A 14163-nucleotide genomic window follows, 5' to 3' on the forward strand; every position below is an offset into this window, starting at 1 on the left:
ATTATACTTTCTATATTTTTCATATGTTTTTCTATTCAGCTTCCACTTCTTTCTCTCTATGTATAATTTCAATCTCGTCATTTCAGTTACTGTTAATTAAATACAGGCCCTGGTATTCCTACCCTTTACTAACTCCTAAAAACATGCTTTTGCACTTACCACCTCCCCCCTCCCTTACCCCTCTTTCTCTGCTTTTCAAAATTCAGATACTTAATCTTCAGGATATGTTCCCAAATAATTTTAGGCTAAAACTTTATTTTGTCAAACAATTTCTCAGAAATCTTATACAAATGCATTCATGTGAAAAATATCTATATAGATTGCAAGATTCATTATAATTTCACGTATCTGCAATAATAAAGTTTCATCGATCTAACTAACTTCATATTAAACTAAACTGGATGGATTTCACATGCAATGACACCAGATTCTTCTGTTATGTTTAAAAGACAATGGTTGTTCACTAACTGGTACTTGTAATAATGAAGATACAATTAATTTGCTAAGAAAGACCAACCTCAGTAGAAAGAAAAGCATCTTCCTTCAGAAATACTACAATGGAAAATCAATTTTTATGAAAGTGGTGGAAAAGCTACAGCTGGAATGAATAATGCTAAATTTAAACTAGAAATCAGATTTACAATGTTTCTAGTGCTGTAGATTGATATTCATTTATCTGTACTTACATTATCTTAAACTGGGAACACAGTAACTGGGGTGTGGTTTGCTAGTTTGGTTCTACCATAGGTGGAGGTGTGTGCATTTTTCTTTTAAATTACTATTAAGCAAATAGTCATTGAATCTCTTATAATTCTTTATATTGCTATTTACAAAAAAGTCAGCTGTGGATTTTTATAAAGCAATCAGCATTGGTATAACTCTAACAGAAGTCAATGCCACCAACGTAAGCAGAAAACAATTTGGTCAAAACTTAAAATTTAATTTAATTTTACTGTAGTTGGATAAAAAATAAAAATCTGTGCATCAAAAAGTAAGTCAACTTCTAAAAAAGTCATCAAAATGTGAATACCATTCACATTTGAAAACTCTTTTTACTTAGAGATGATGTGCTTTTTTTTTTGAAAAGTAACAGTAGAGGTTTTTTTGTTTGTTTGTTTGTTTTTTGTGTTTAGATACTAACTAAATACCCTCTATAATTAAAAATTTTACAATTTACTTTGTCTTTATCTGTGGAAGTATCCCTAACACCTTACAAGTACATGTAATTTAGATGCATCAAGCATAAATTCTGTAGAGCAGACAAGGCAGCTAACGTATAATTTTACTTTTAAATATTTCATTTACATAATTATTCTTAAGGAATAGACTTAAACTGCAGCTTTTCAATTCTCTATAGCAGGGTAATCTTAAATTCAAAAATAAAAACAAATGTTAAGGAAAAAAGGCTGCATATGAATGATTTGGATATAGAGACCTTTTGCTACTTGATAGCTTTCCTAAGCAAGAAAACCACTTGGACAAGTTCCCAGAATAAGATCTGTCTTACTTCTAACTTGAACACTCTTGTGCAGCTTTGCTTAGTGTTTAAGTAAATAGTTAAGCACAGTGGCTTAGCAAAATCAAATGAGGGATCATTCAAGTCATTTATTATTTCTGCATTTTTTGCCTGCACTAAGTGCCAAGCAGGTTCATAGGATATAATCTAAATTTGCTACCTCACAATCAAGAGATGAGGGTGTACACACAGTCACTTGCATGACCCTACTAACAACCTCGGCACTGAAAGGCTTCCAAAATTTACATATTTCCACTTGTCTGTCTGTAATTTAAACACACACAAACAGTTTGGGTCCATCTTTTGACTTCTACGAGATCTTATTTAAAATTGTTCTCAGCATCTGATAAAAAAAAAAAAAAAGCATGTAATAAAATTAAGTTTAGGAGTAAATAAAGAAATATTGATTCAAAACATAGCTATGTATTTGGGCGAATCATAACGGGGCAAAATTTACCCTAAGCGGAACTTTGGTGCAATAACCTCGGGATTCACTTGTACTTCTTTGCTATGATTTTAACTGTCAGTAACCAAATAAGTGGTTTTGTATTGACAAAATACTAATGCGCAAATAAAAATCCAGACAATAGGCACAATTCCAGTCACTTACCAATCATTTCAAAGTCTCGCCCACTTCAGAAACACAGTCTGTATTACAGTTCTGCACTGGTCTATATTAAAAACTTACCTGTTACAAGCTCTTTTATTTCTGCATCAACAGATTTTCTTAGCAGTCGTAAAAGTGCAGGTATCCCACCAACGTTCTTCATTGCTATTTTGTTTTCATCAGTAGACTTTCCATAAACAAGATTTCTCAGTGCACCACAAGCATTCTTCTGAACTTCCAGGACTCTGTGATCCAAGAGATCAACCAGGTGCTTGATTCCTCCTAGCCTACATACCTGAAAAATGGAACGATGGAAACGTCAGCACCCACTGATTTCATGGATTTCACTCTATGGATTAAGAAGACTTTTATTTTTATAAGAACAGAATATTCTATTCTACATCAACATGAAATATTACTGGTAAATCTAAATAACTTAACTGTAATGCTGTAATGAAAATCTGTGAATCACTCGCACCCTTGTAGAAAAAGTTGACAGACATTTTCAATCATTTGTTGTGTTCAGAGGATTGTAACTGTCAAATTTCTGTTTCATAGTAATCGTTTTTTAAACTAATTTCCTATACCTCAAAATATCTTTTTAAGGGATAGCATATCTGAAGAATTGCAAAGATTTAAGTGCCAATTCTTACACTTAATCACACAATAATTAAATTCAGTTTAAAATTAGCGTATGTGAAGTCCTATGGGCATACTTGAAGTTCTTTGTAAAATTCTACTCTATAGTAGAAAAAAACTCTTAAAACAAACAGAAATATTTATATTGTTTGCTTTAAACAGCTTAATTATATTTATTCTTTGTTTTAAAAATAAATTCTAGCAGTCTTTTGAGATCTTGTTTCTGTGTAGTGTTTTTCTTTGTTCAAAATCAATTCCAGAAGCGATAAAAGATTGAAATATTCTAGAGTTCTGTAACATTTTACTGAATTATAAACCTTTTTAAAAGAGATAGCTAAGTTGCACTACTTTTAAGATTAACATTATTTTAAAAATCAACATCCAAGGGCTACTAAAATATTTTAACTGTTCTAAAAATGAGATATTTTGCAATTATATGAGCTATTGGATTGATCTATTATAACCTGGTATTATTTTTGCACAGCACAGTAACTTTTATGCCATGCTATCCACAGAATACACCTAATGAAGCTGGCACAGAATCTCTCAATAAAACACATACCTGCTGCTGCCTTAGAAGGAAGTCACAGGCAGAAAAGAAATAGGCCATCATGCCTAACACTTTGCTAATCCAGGATGTGGTTCTGGGCTGAACAGTTACAAGAGATGTAAAACAACAGTCCTGGGGATTTTCTAGATCAGCATAAAGGTACTTTTAAAATGCTCGTTTTCTGTTCTAACCTGTATACTGATTAGTCTGGCAAGCCACAAGGCCATTTGAAATATATTAATGTGTACAAGCTTTCAAGGATTTTTGGCTTTAAAAGTTCAGTCTTACTGGCCATAACACAAGGCAAATAAAGTAACTCTCAGTGAAAAGAGATTTAGCCAAATCTTGCTAATTTGATGCTACGAAAAATAGCACCTTCTCTGTTACATTCTTAGGAAATGGCATTGGAAATCAAAATGTTTAATATCTTTATCTACACTCCTAAAAGCAAACACATGGAAGAGGCTTAAAACAAAACAACAAACAAACCAACAACTGAAGTGCAAGTTGAATTGAAATCCAACAGTGTATGTGGTTTTTACCTGTCAAATCACATCAGTAGAATAAAAGAAAGAAAATGAAAGACTGGTAAGTTGTAAATTTTTTATATCTCTGTTAAAAAAAAAAAAAAAAAAAAGTATTTTTCAAAAGGAAACATTTATTTACACACCTGTGTATCTACTGCACACATTAAAAAACCCAAACATACAAATCCTGGCATTCATCAATCATGCAAAGCCGCTATCGTAACCTGTACTGAAGGGCTTAACACTTGAAGTTATTCATCTGGCAAGACTTCTGTAGGTAGGAAGTCTACAGTACCATGAAAATTATCTTACCATTTATTTATCTGATACAGACTACATACAGGATACTATAAAGTATTTTTACAGTGTCATTCCCTTTTAAGGCAAATAATTCCTATTTCTAAGTTACTAAGTAAGAATTAACGATAATTTTCAGTTAAATCTTTCTCATCTGCCAACACAGCAGCACATCAAACATTACCTTTACACTACACATCCATAATACAGATGCAGGTTATCAATGACACAAAAGCTGTATTATTTTTCCAATCTATACTCAAAATTTGATGAGATACAGTTTTTATGTACATCATCCAAAAATAAAACTGTAGCTGGAAAACCATTCTTAAGATTTTTATTTTACTGAGTCATTAACTATGTTGAAATATAGCAGCTGTTGCTTGTTTAAACAGGCAATTCCATTTATAAATTAAAAACCCAAACAAACAACAAAAACAGAACTCACAAAAAAGGTACATTCATGAACTAACAAACCAGTACTGAATATATTTATGGAAAAACAAATTCAGACAGATATGCATTACATGGAAGGGTAATTTATTCCTTCTATGTAGTTTCATGGTTAATTTAAATTTTTTTTTTTTTCCTCCTGATAAATAATATTTTATGCTTACCTTCAGGTTTTAGCAATGCAAGCATTTTAATTCATTTTTCCAGGCTTTTAATACTCTTAGTTGTCTAGCAAATTAATCTGGTATTTACCACAGCAATAAAGCAATAAATTTAAATAATTAACAAATACGCAAAGTTAATGCAGTCTTCAAGTAATGCTTTACTGAACTTTGCAATAAAGCAATTATGATTCTTTCCTACTGCAAATACTCTCCTCCTGGCCTCTTCTTTGAAAGGGAACTTCTCCTTGTCAACTGCAGCTTCCCTATTGCCGCAGATACCATCATGCTTTTAAAACATGCCATCCACCATCTGAACCCAGGATACAGCTTCTTAAGAGACTGAGAGCCACCTCATCAGGAAATGATAATAAAAACCTCATTTGCCAAAAACACACAAATATTATTCTGTACTATCATAGCCAGACAATTGTCCTATCATAGAATTGTTCTGTCATAGAATCGTAAGAATTTCTAACAGCTGATTAATTCAAAGCAAGTAACAGTGACAATAAATGAACCCTCCCTATTTGAAAAAGGTTAATTTTCTTTTTCAAAATTCCACACTCTAAATGGAAGGCAGGCAACATTTACAGCTGTCTCTCTGACTGATGTAATACATTGTCTTTCCAAATCAGAAAAATAATGTTTTTTTTGGATAAGGCTTTAAGAGCTTGAATATATGGTACCACACACCTATCATACCTGATATCTTAAATATTTCCAGTGCTAAGGAGGACAAGACACTTTCATACATAATAAAAAAGTTAACATCGCACAGTTTAAAATTTGGCATATTGCTTTTGTTTTGTGCACTTTTGAAAAGAAATATTAAAGCAGACATTTCATATTTTTTCATGATTCAATTTCATAACAAAATCGATTTTTCATAATGCAGAATGAAAAGAAAAAGTGAAGAAACACAAGATCTCATATAGATGAACATACACAGATAATAATCCAAGAATTCCGAAATGAGCAGTCCTATCTCTTAAAAATAGTAAGAGTACCTATAAATCTGCCTACATCTGCTGATCATTGTGATCTTCACCAGAAGATCAAAACCACCATCTTTTAATCCACCCTTCAGTAACAGTGAGTAATGCTAAGTTAGCTTCTTGTAAAAGTTGCACCAGCATTTTATTGACATAAATAATATTTATAATTAAAATAGCAGATAACACACACATATGCTATGAATGAAAAAGCAAACTCCTTCAGATAAATAGCTCATAGCTGCTCTGCAAAAAAAGCAGCTCGTGAAATGCAAGTAGTTTCTGGAAATTTCAACACTCAAATGTGTCCTTCCTTCACACCACATTGACATAAATACTATCCTCTGCATATTTCTAGGGTTGGATTTGTTTTCTTTGCTTGACGGTTCACTCATTCTCTGTGATTCCTTAAGTTATCTTGATCAAAAACAGTGGAAGGCCTTCAAGACTTCTTTTTCTTCAATCTCCAGCCATCAACAGGTTACATGAACACAGGCTTCCAGAACTGTCCTATGCACTTCTTCAAGACTATAAAACTTGAATGTTAAACAATTTCACGTAACTTCCATCACACACATCTATGCACTTCAATACAAACATACATCTAGTATAAACAGAAACACAAAAAATCCAGAATGTCATGGTATGATGAAAATACAAAAACAGAGATGAGAGGTTTAGTTGCTCTTTTAGCTTTAGCTCCCCCAGAAACAGAAACACACTCAGTACAGTACCTCTGTTTTTACTTTGTTATCTCCGAAGCACAGGTGCTGAAGGTAGGCGGCTGCATTCGCCTGAACCGATGGGAACTGGTGTTGAAGCATGTGAATGACTTCAGGCAGTTCTGGATCTCGCCAAGCAAACTCCCTTCATTAGGTGAACATATTCAAGGGAAGACATTTGTTGTAAATGTATGCGTATTTACTAAGTGGAATTACTAGAGCATCATAAGTGTTTTACAATTTGTTTTTGTTCTGGAGTATTGGGGACAGGAAGAAAAACAGGTATATTGGAATAGCTATGTCAGATCAACTTTTAATCTTCTTATTGGAAAATGACACTTTATATTCTATGTTCTTCAATTACTTTACTCATTGACAACACAAATACACACACCAAAATCATACTAACTCAAACACTGCAACCTACATGAATCTCCCAAAACTTAAATATATAGTGCAACTGATACACATTTAACAATGCTGTTCAAGGGCATTTCTTCCACACAGCATTTTTTCTCTGAATGTTCAATGTTCTTCCTAGTCTCAAGCCAATTATACTTGAACGAAAGCTGTGCAGCGTCAAAAGTTCATCAGGTACAAAAAACTTGAAAAATTTGAGTTACTTAAGGACTGTAAGTTTAAAATAATTTTCATCAAACCTCCTTCCTTAAACACTGTGATTTTGTGTACTCATATTCTGGAAAACCCATTAAACATATCCATGCCCAATTCTCAAGATTTAGAAAAAAAGCCATTAATGTTTGTTGTGCCATTTTCTTTCTGTAAAGGAAGGTTAAGAAGAATAGTAGTATTTATATATATACAGTGGTGTTCCAAAAAGGGTATTCAGATAGCTATTCAAAGGCTAAAGTTAGTCTGGCATGATGGGTCTCCCTAGAATTCAATCACCAGTAAAGAAAAGTTCAGGTAGGGGTTTCCTTTGAACTGCTCAACAACTTACGGGTTTATTTCTCCCTACTAATGATAGAATTGAATAATTCAGTTGAAAGGGACCTATAAAGATCATCCAGTCTATCTGCCTGACCACTTCAAGGTTAGCAAAAATAAAAGCACGGTACTGAAGGCATCATCTAAATGCCTCTTGAACACTGGCAGGCATGGAGCATCAACGAACAGACACTAGGAAGCCTGTTCCTTCTCCGTAATGACTGGAAGACCTTATGGAAAACTACCTTTCTTAAAAAAAAAAACAAACAGTAGCTTTCAGAATGCTCTCTGACTCTTATTCTAGAGCAATGCTTTCCAAAGCCTGGTCTCAGGATATAACACAGTAACTTAACTTCTGCAATGGTATGACATGCAAATTAGAGACTGAAACAGATTAAGGTACATCTATTCCACTGTGAAATCAAAAGACAAAGTGTATAAACAGTAAAAACTGAGTAAATTTCTTAAAAGTTCCTTGTTATGAATAGGAACCATCTCTATTGTAAAGTAGCTTTTAGAGTAGCTTTTTGTAAGCCATGCCAAAAGAAGTCTGGCATGCAGCTGCTTGCAGCTAGCAGATCTAAATTAGAGGTAAGACCATAGAATCACAGAATGGCTTGGGTTGGAAGGGACTTTAAGGTTCCAACCTCTAGTTCCAACCCCTCCCTCTACATTGGGCAGGGATGCCACCCGCTAGATCAGGTTACCCAGGGTCTCATCTGGTCTTGAATACCTCCAGGGATGGGGCAAACACCAAAAACCTCTCCAGGCAACCTGTGCCAGTGCCTCACCACCCTCTGAGTGAAGAATTTCCTCCTAACCTCTAATCTAAATCTCCCCTCTTTTAGTTTAAAACCATTCCCCCTTGTCCTGTCATTATCTGATTGAGTAAGAGTCGCTCTCCATCTTTTTTTTAAGTCCCCTTTAAGTACTGAAAGTTTGCAGTGAGGTCACCCCTGAGCCTTCTTTTCTCCAGGCCGAACAGCCCCAGCTCTCTCAGACTGAAGGAGACTGAAGGAAAGTGCCAAACTGGAAAAATACTGAACTATGTTATAAGCTTTCTGTAACCCAAGAAAACAAAAGAAAACAAAAGATTTCATTTTTAGTCTGACTATAGCTAATAGCTGTCTCTTTGCAAAGTTGATCTGTTGTCCTAAGTTTCTGTCTGAAAGACTCCTGAGAGATCACTGTAGTCCATATCCACGTAGTCCATGTACGAGGTGTTCTGCATTCAGTTGTCTCTAAAAACCACCAGCATGCATAATGCTCCTTCATGACTAGGGAGGGTACAGAGCTGCCTCAATGAACTGGCCATCTGAGGACAGACTGGAATTTCTAGCAATCACCCATACTGAAGACAAACATAGTACCATAAATCCCTCCAGGTTTGCATAGACTAGGTTTTGATATTCCCATGTTAAAATATAAGATTTTAATGAATGGAGTGTCTAATGAATTGTAGTGATAATATTACATTTGTCACATGCCCATGCTGTGTACATACATTTACAATTTCAAACCAGTAACTACATTAAAAATAAGAATGTGTATTCGCTTTGCAAAGTAGTACATTATATAATGTTTTTAAACTTACATTAGTTTGAAATGTAAGCAGGCTGCTCTTGAAAAATTCATTTAAATAAATTAGGTACTTACTTTCCAATTTTCACAACCTGGCATTTTCCCATTCCCACAAAAAGAAAGCTTATTACAGTATTACAAGTGGCTCTGTAAAGTTACAGAAAATATTTGGAATAATACAGTCAATTCTCATCAAATTTGTAAGTACTTTTTATAAGAACTCTTGAATGAAAATAAACACGGAAGAAAACTGCACAAAAGTCACTCTTCTTGCTGTAACAAAGTAGAATGACTTATTACTTTGGCTATTCAACAAAATCGTTACATCTAAATAAGTCATGACCATTTAAACATTATAAAACTGAAATATGGACAACAAAGGTGCCATATTTACTTAAGGAATATATTAAAAATTATTGTATTAAAGCACAAATGGACTTGCCTGGGGTCTTTCTGAATGCTGTCTATGGATGGAGATCGTGTGGTCCCATCATCAGCGGGCGTTGCATGCTGCAGCCTGTTATAACTGGACTCTGACAGTCGATACTGCATTGACCTGTAGGGTTCCGCATAGGTAGCTGTTGTGTTCAGAGCATAGTTATTTCTTTGGTATGTGAGTGTGCTACGCTGACTGGATGATCTTTGCAGATTTCCAACTCCTAGTATAAAATCAGTATTAAAACAAACTAGGTAACAAATGTCTGTTGAAGAGAAGAGACAGTATGTGTTTAAAAGTATAAGGAAAAAAATCAGTCTAAAAAAGGTGTACAGTGCTCAGTGTTAAAAGCTGCCATCAGATGTAAGAGAATAATTACTCAACGTCCCAGGGAAGACAGAGAGGCTGGTTGCAGAAATAAAAGTTTGGTGAAACCTGGCTTATGCCCCAGCTTGCCTGAGTACTGAAAGAAAGAAATGCATCTTGTGCCATTAAGGAGAAATTAGGATGCAAAATGTTTTCAAGGTGCATAATAAAATTTAATTACCAACAGTAACTTCAACTTGCCAACAGTACTAAAAATAAAAAGGAAAAAGAATTAAACAAAAAATTATATAGTTTGTATTAGATCTTACTTTTCCCAACTACACACACATTTTTCCTGAAAAAAACTAGTAAGTGATGATTTCAAAGTATTAAGATGGTGGTTTCAAAAACAGGAACATGTATCCTCCTGACTTAGCAGAGCTGTTGTGGTAGCTTCTGTTCTTCCAAAGTAACTGATGTTAGGTAGACAAGTAAACAGAGAATTCAAGTTTCTAGTTATATTTCCTTACTGGCACAGATGGACAAACGTAATTTTTATACTGTAGGTTGTAGAAAAGAAAGTAGCATCATTGCAAAAGCTGTTCATCATCCTCATAGCCTTTTGTTGGATGCTCTCTGATAGTTTTATGTCTTTCTTACATTGTGGCACCCATAACAGCACACAGTACTCAAGGTGAGGCCACAGAAATGCAAAGCTGAGCGAAACAATCACTTCCCTCAACTGGCTATGAATGCTGTGTTTGATGCACCCCACTTCTCTAAATATTCCAGGGAGCTGCTTAGTTTTATCAGTCCATTATTTCCAGAATTTTTAGAAATTACTCCAGTACACAAATCATTAATCAACTATTTCTCTTTACAGAAATCAGTTCTAATACTAATCTAATGCCTATGCACTTCAAAATATATCAGTAGGAATTCTACCAAACATTAGAGGAATATTTCAGTTTCACTTATATTTTCATATGTAGTATTTTAACATTATCCTCTGCTAGGAAGTAGGGCAAAAACAGTATTTTTACTGAGAAAGATGCAGTAGGTAGTGCAGGTGTGCAAGCTATCATGCTGTACTGATGAATTAAATGACAAAGCATGAGCTCAAATGGTAAGAGAACTGATGCATAGAGAATGCAAAAGGAATCAAAAACAATTTGTCATGAAATACTCTTTGCTTGGATGTACCTGTGTGCATGATAACAAAAAATCTTTTGAACCTGACCTTACAGTGACATGTACCCCAAGTATTTCTTGAAAACATCACAAAAGTTTTTTAATTCCTACTGGTTATTTTAAGTCCTTCAAACTTCATTTCTATCTCTATTGATTTATAGTATATAGTTTCTCATTTTCAATTGGAACTACATTTCTCCTTTATGCCACAGGTCCTAGAGAAGCTCCACTACAAAATCAAGCACGACTTTGGTACACAGCCCATGGAAGAGCTTTCTAAGCCCTTTACCTACCTGACCCTGTCCGATATAACGCTGACTGGGATCCCTGGTGGAGCTCAATTGTTCCATGATTTGGACTACGGTACACAGGACTGTAGTAAGTTCTGCCTTCATATATAGGGGTGATGTGCAAATCAGGAGATATAGCTGATCGTAACTCTTGTCCTAGTTGACTGTGTTGACTAGCATATGAACTCCTCAGGCCTGAAACCAAGAAGAGGTAAATATGTACATGACCCATATCATTAAAAATAATAAACCAGCAACGGTTGTATCTTTCTTATTTTAGCCAAAAAAAAGTGTATAACAGAGTTACAAAGATTTCTTCCTCAAACTTCTTTCCATTGTTAAATGATCCATACTGAAAGGTTCACTAACAAAGCTGCATTCCCTTGATAAAAGGTTTTCTCCATAATATGATGACTTTAAGTTTTCCAACTCATTCCTTCTGGTAGCATTTACAGTTAAAAGTCTAAAACATCAAATAAAAGCTAAGTCAGCACACGCATTCACAGAATTAGCACTGACAAGGTAAATTGTGAATCTGACAGAAATCCAGTTGTGAAAGTGGGTACAAGTGAGGTCGTAATCTTGAAAATGAAATAATATATAGCAGTAAGAAAAAAAGCCTTCTTGGTAGTGGCAGCAGAGACTTAAGCAGGTGGAGAAATGTCTTTTTATAAAAGTTTAAATAGATCATGATACGTATTATCTATGTATATGTGTACACACACACACAGACAGTTCTGCAGCAACTATATGAAACTTTTTTTTCACCTTGTTTTTTAGCTGTCTATATTGAGTTCCACTTGTCTTACCTCTGCTGCATTTAACTTAATTTCCTCAGCAGTGGACTTCCTGCTACAGCTTTTGCAGTGCTAGATCCATCCTCTCCTCTAGCTTATGTAGCAGGGAAGAGTTTTGGATAAACTAAAGGCTGCAACATTAATAACCTTTCCCCTGGATCCCAATTTCCTCTAAGAAAAGAGTTCAAATATAAGGTTAAGATTTCAGATGTTGTCTTAAACTGTTCTCCTAAAGAAACACAGTAAGTCATTTATACCAGGAAAAAAAAGTTTTTTATAACAATAAGGGATGCTTACTTGGTTTGTGACATACAGCACACTAAAGTCATACCACTGCAACTTTCCTGTAGCAAATGGCTACAAAATAAGATGCTAAGCTTTACTTCCACAGTTACTGATTACTTTCCTAATACTAAAGATACATTAAATGTAAAACATCTGTTTCTGAATCACTGATGTACCCCAGTAACTTTTTTTTCCCTAAATTATATCAGTTCACTTGTTTAGGCAAAATAATATTCTCGAACACTGATATTTGTAAAGTACCTTAAAAATATTTTAAGAGTACAGGTTTGCTGTTACATCACAAATTATGCAGTCCACTGGACTGCATCAATATTAACTACTAAATTGTCATTTATGTCAAACTGATATTTTCCCTTTAGTAAACTGGTAGATTATTAAGCCTTGCAAATGGAAGCTGGGGAGAATACACTTTATTCCCTTTGCTGGGAAATAAGAATATTTTGGGTTTGTTTAAGTATAATAGTTTAGAAGAAAAAACAGACATTGCAGTCTCTGCTCAAGAGAACATGCAGTCCTAACTGCAAGATCACCTTTGTCTGTGCTTCTTTAGGTGAAGGTCAGAACAAACACAGCAACACACACAGAACTTAAAACATGTAGTAACTGCATCTTATTAAGACCTGCCTCTCAAATGAATATATTCTAACTTTTAGGACTTTATTTTAAGACAATATTACAATGGTTACCCTATGTTGTTACCCTCAAAGTTAACATACTTTGAGATAACTTAGAATTATTACATAAAAAGACTAAAACTCAATAGTACTACGTTACCTATTTTAGCAAACTCATAGACATAAAACTAGTCCCAGCCTAGTATCTTTTACTGTGTGTATAATCTGCACATACATGTAAATATACTTTATCTTCAAATTACTGAAATGCTCCTGTTTGGAAGACTCGGAATTTCACTTAGCCACATAAACCTTAAAACATACAATATAATTTAATGTATGGCTAGCAATCTAGTAATTGGAGAGAAAGGTGGTATTCACTGTGAACTTATGGTATTGATACATAGCGTTTGACATTCATATTTACGAAATCCACCACAATTACGTTCTACTGCTACATTTCATCCTTGAAACTACTACCACATTACTGGCTTTCTACAGTGTTTTAGGTATGTAACGAGTTTTAAACTGAGTCTTTACCTTTTTACTAACCTGTAAGGCTATCTGGACGTGGAGGGACCATTCTCTCATATATATCATACTGCTGTCCAAATTGTTCAATGTCATGCATCGTTCTTTGCAGTGTTGTTCCCAAATGCTGTGGAACTGCAGTCATGCCAGAACGCTTTGGGGAAGAAGATCCCAGTTGGGTTTGTGATGGAGAAGCGACTCTGGTTTGTACATCAGCAAGTGCAAGAGGAGAACCAACTCTCGCTGATGTTTGGTATTGAGAAGTCCCGCCATTGGGATTTGCCGTCTGTCTAGATGTCATAGAACCAATCCGTCGCACTGCTACTGGGGAAGCAGGTCTCTGTGCAGCATAGGGGGATGCTGCCCGCTGTACTGGCAGAGTAGTGGATGAATATGCATGAGAAGTAAGGGATCTTTGCTCAGCAACTGATGGAGAACCATACCCACTACCCAGAGATGTTCGCAGCGACCCCCTTGAAGGGGAAACACCTGTGCTGACCACATAAGAGGGAGACTGTGCTCTGGATGGGACTGAACTGACACGTCTCATGGCTCGGTTGGTAGCAATATTTGCTGAAGGCTGTTGAAAAACAAAACCAAAACATTGATCAGTTTTTATCACATAGTAGATAATTTTCTCCTGTAGAACAGGGAAAGCAACAAGAAATATACACAAATTAACAATATATACCAGCA

The 14163-nt window shown here is 34.9% G+C and overlaps 1 protein-coding gene across 7 annotated transcripts in view; it reads right to left on the bottom strand.

Annotated features, from left to right (window-relative positions):
* Positions 1–14163, bottom strand: part of PKP4 (plakophilin 4) — an 88944-nt gene that overhangs the window by 22761 nt on the left and 52020 nt on the right. For 4 of the 7 annotated variants that reach the window (XM_038181759.2, XM_038181761.2, XM_038181758.2 and 1 more), the window contains 5 exons: positions 13489–14047; positions 11223–11414; positions 9439–9655; positions 6480–6612; positions 2205–2418 (listed from right to left, as the gene is read on the bottom strand). In XM_038181759.2, coding sequence (XP_038037687.1) covers positions 2205–2418; positions 6480–6612; positions 9439–9655; positions 11223–11414; positions 13489–14047 — 1315 coding nt within the window. Of the gene's footprint in view, positions 1–2204; positions 2419–6479; positions 6613–9434; positions 9656–11222; positions 11415–13488; positions 14048–14163 lie in introns of all 7 variants that reach the window. The other 3 variants (XM_072041005.1, XM_072041004.1, XM_038181756.2) reach the window with 2 other exon arrangements.

This window comes from Anas platyrhynchos, chromosome 7, assembly GCF_047663525.1.
Source record: "Anas platyrhynchos isolate ZD024472 breed Pekin duck chromosome 7, IASCAAS_PekinDuck_T2T, whole genome shotgun sequence".
Classification (NCBI taxonomy): Eukaryota; Metazoa; Chordata; class Aves; order Anseriformes; family Anatidae; genus Anas; species Anas platyrhynchos.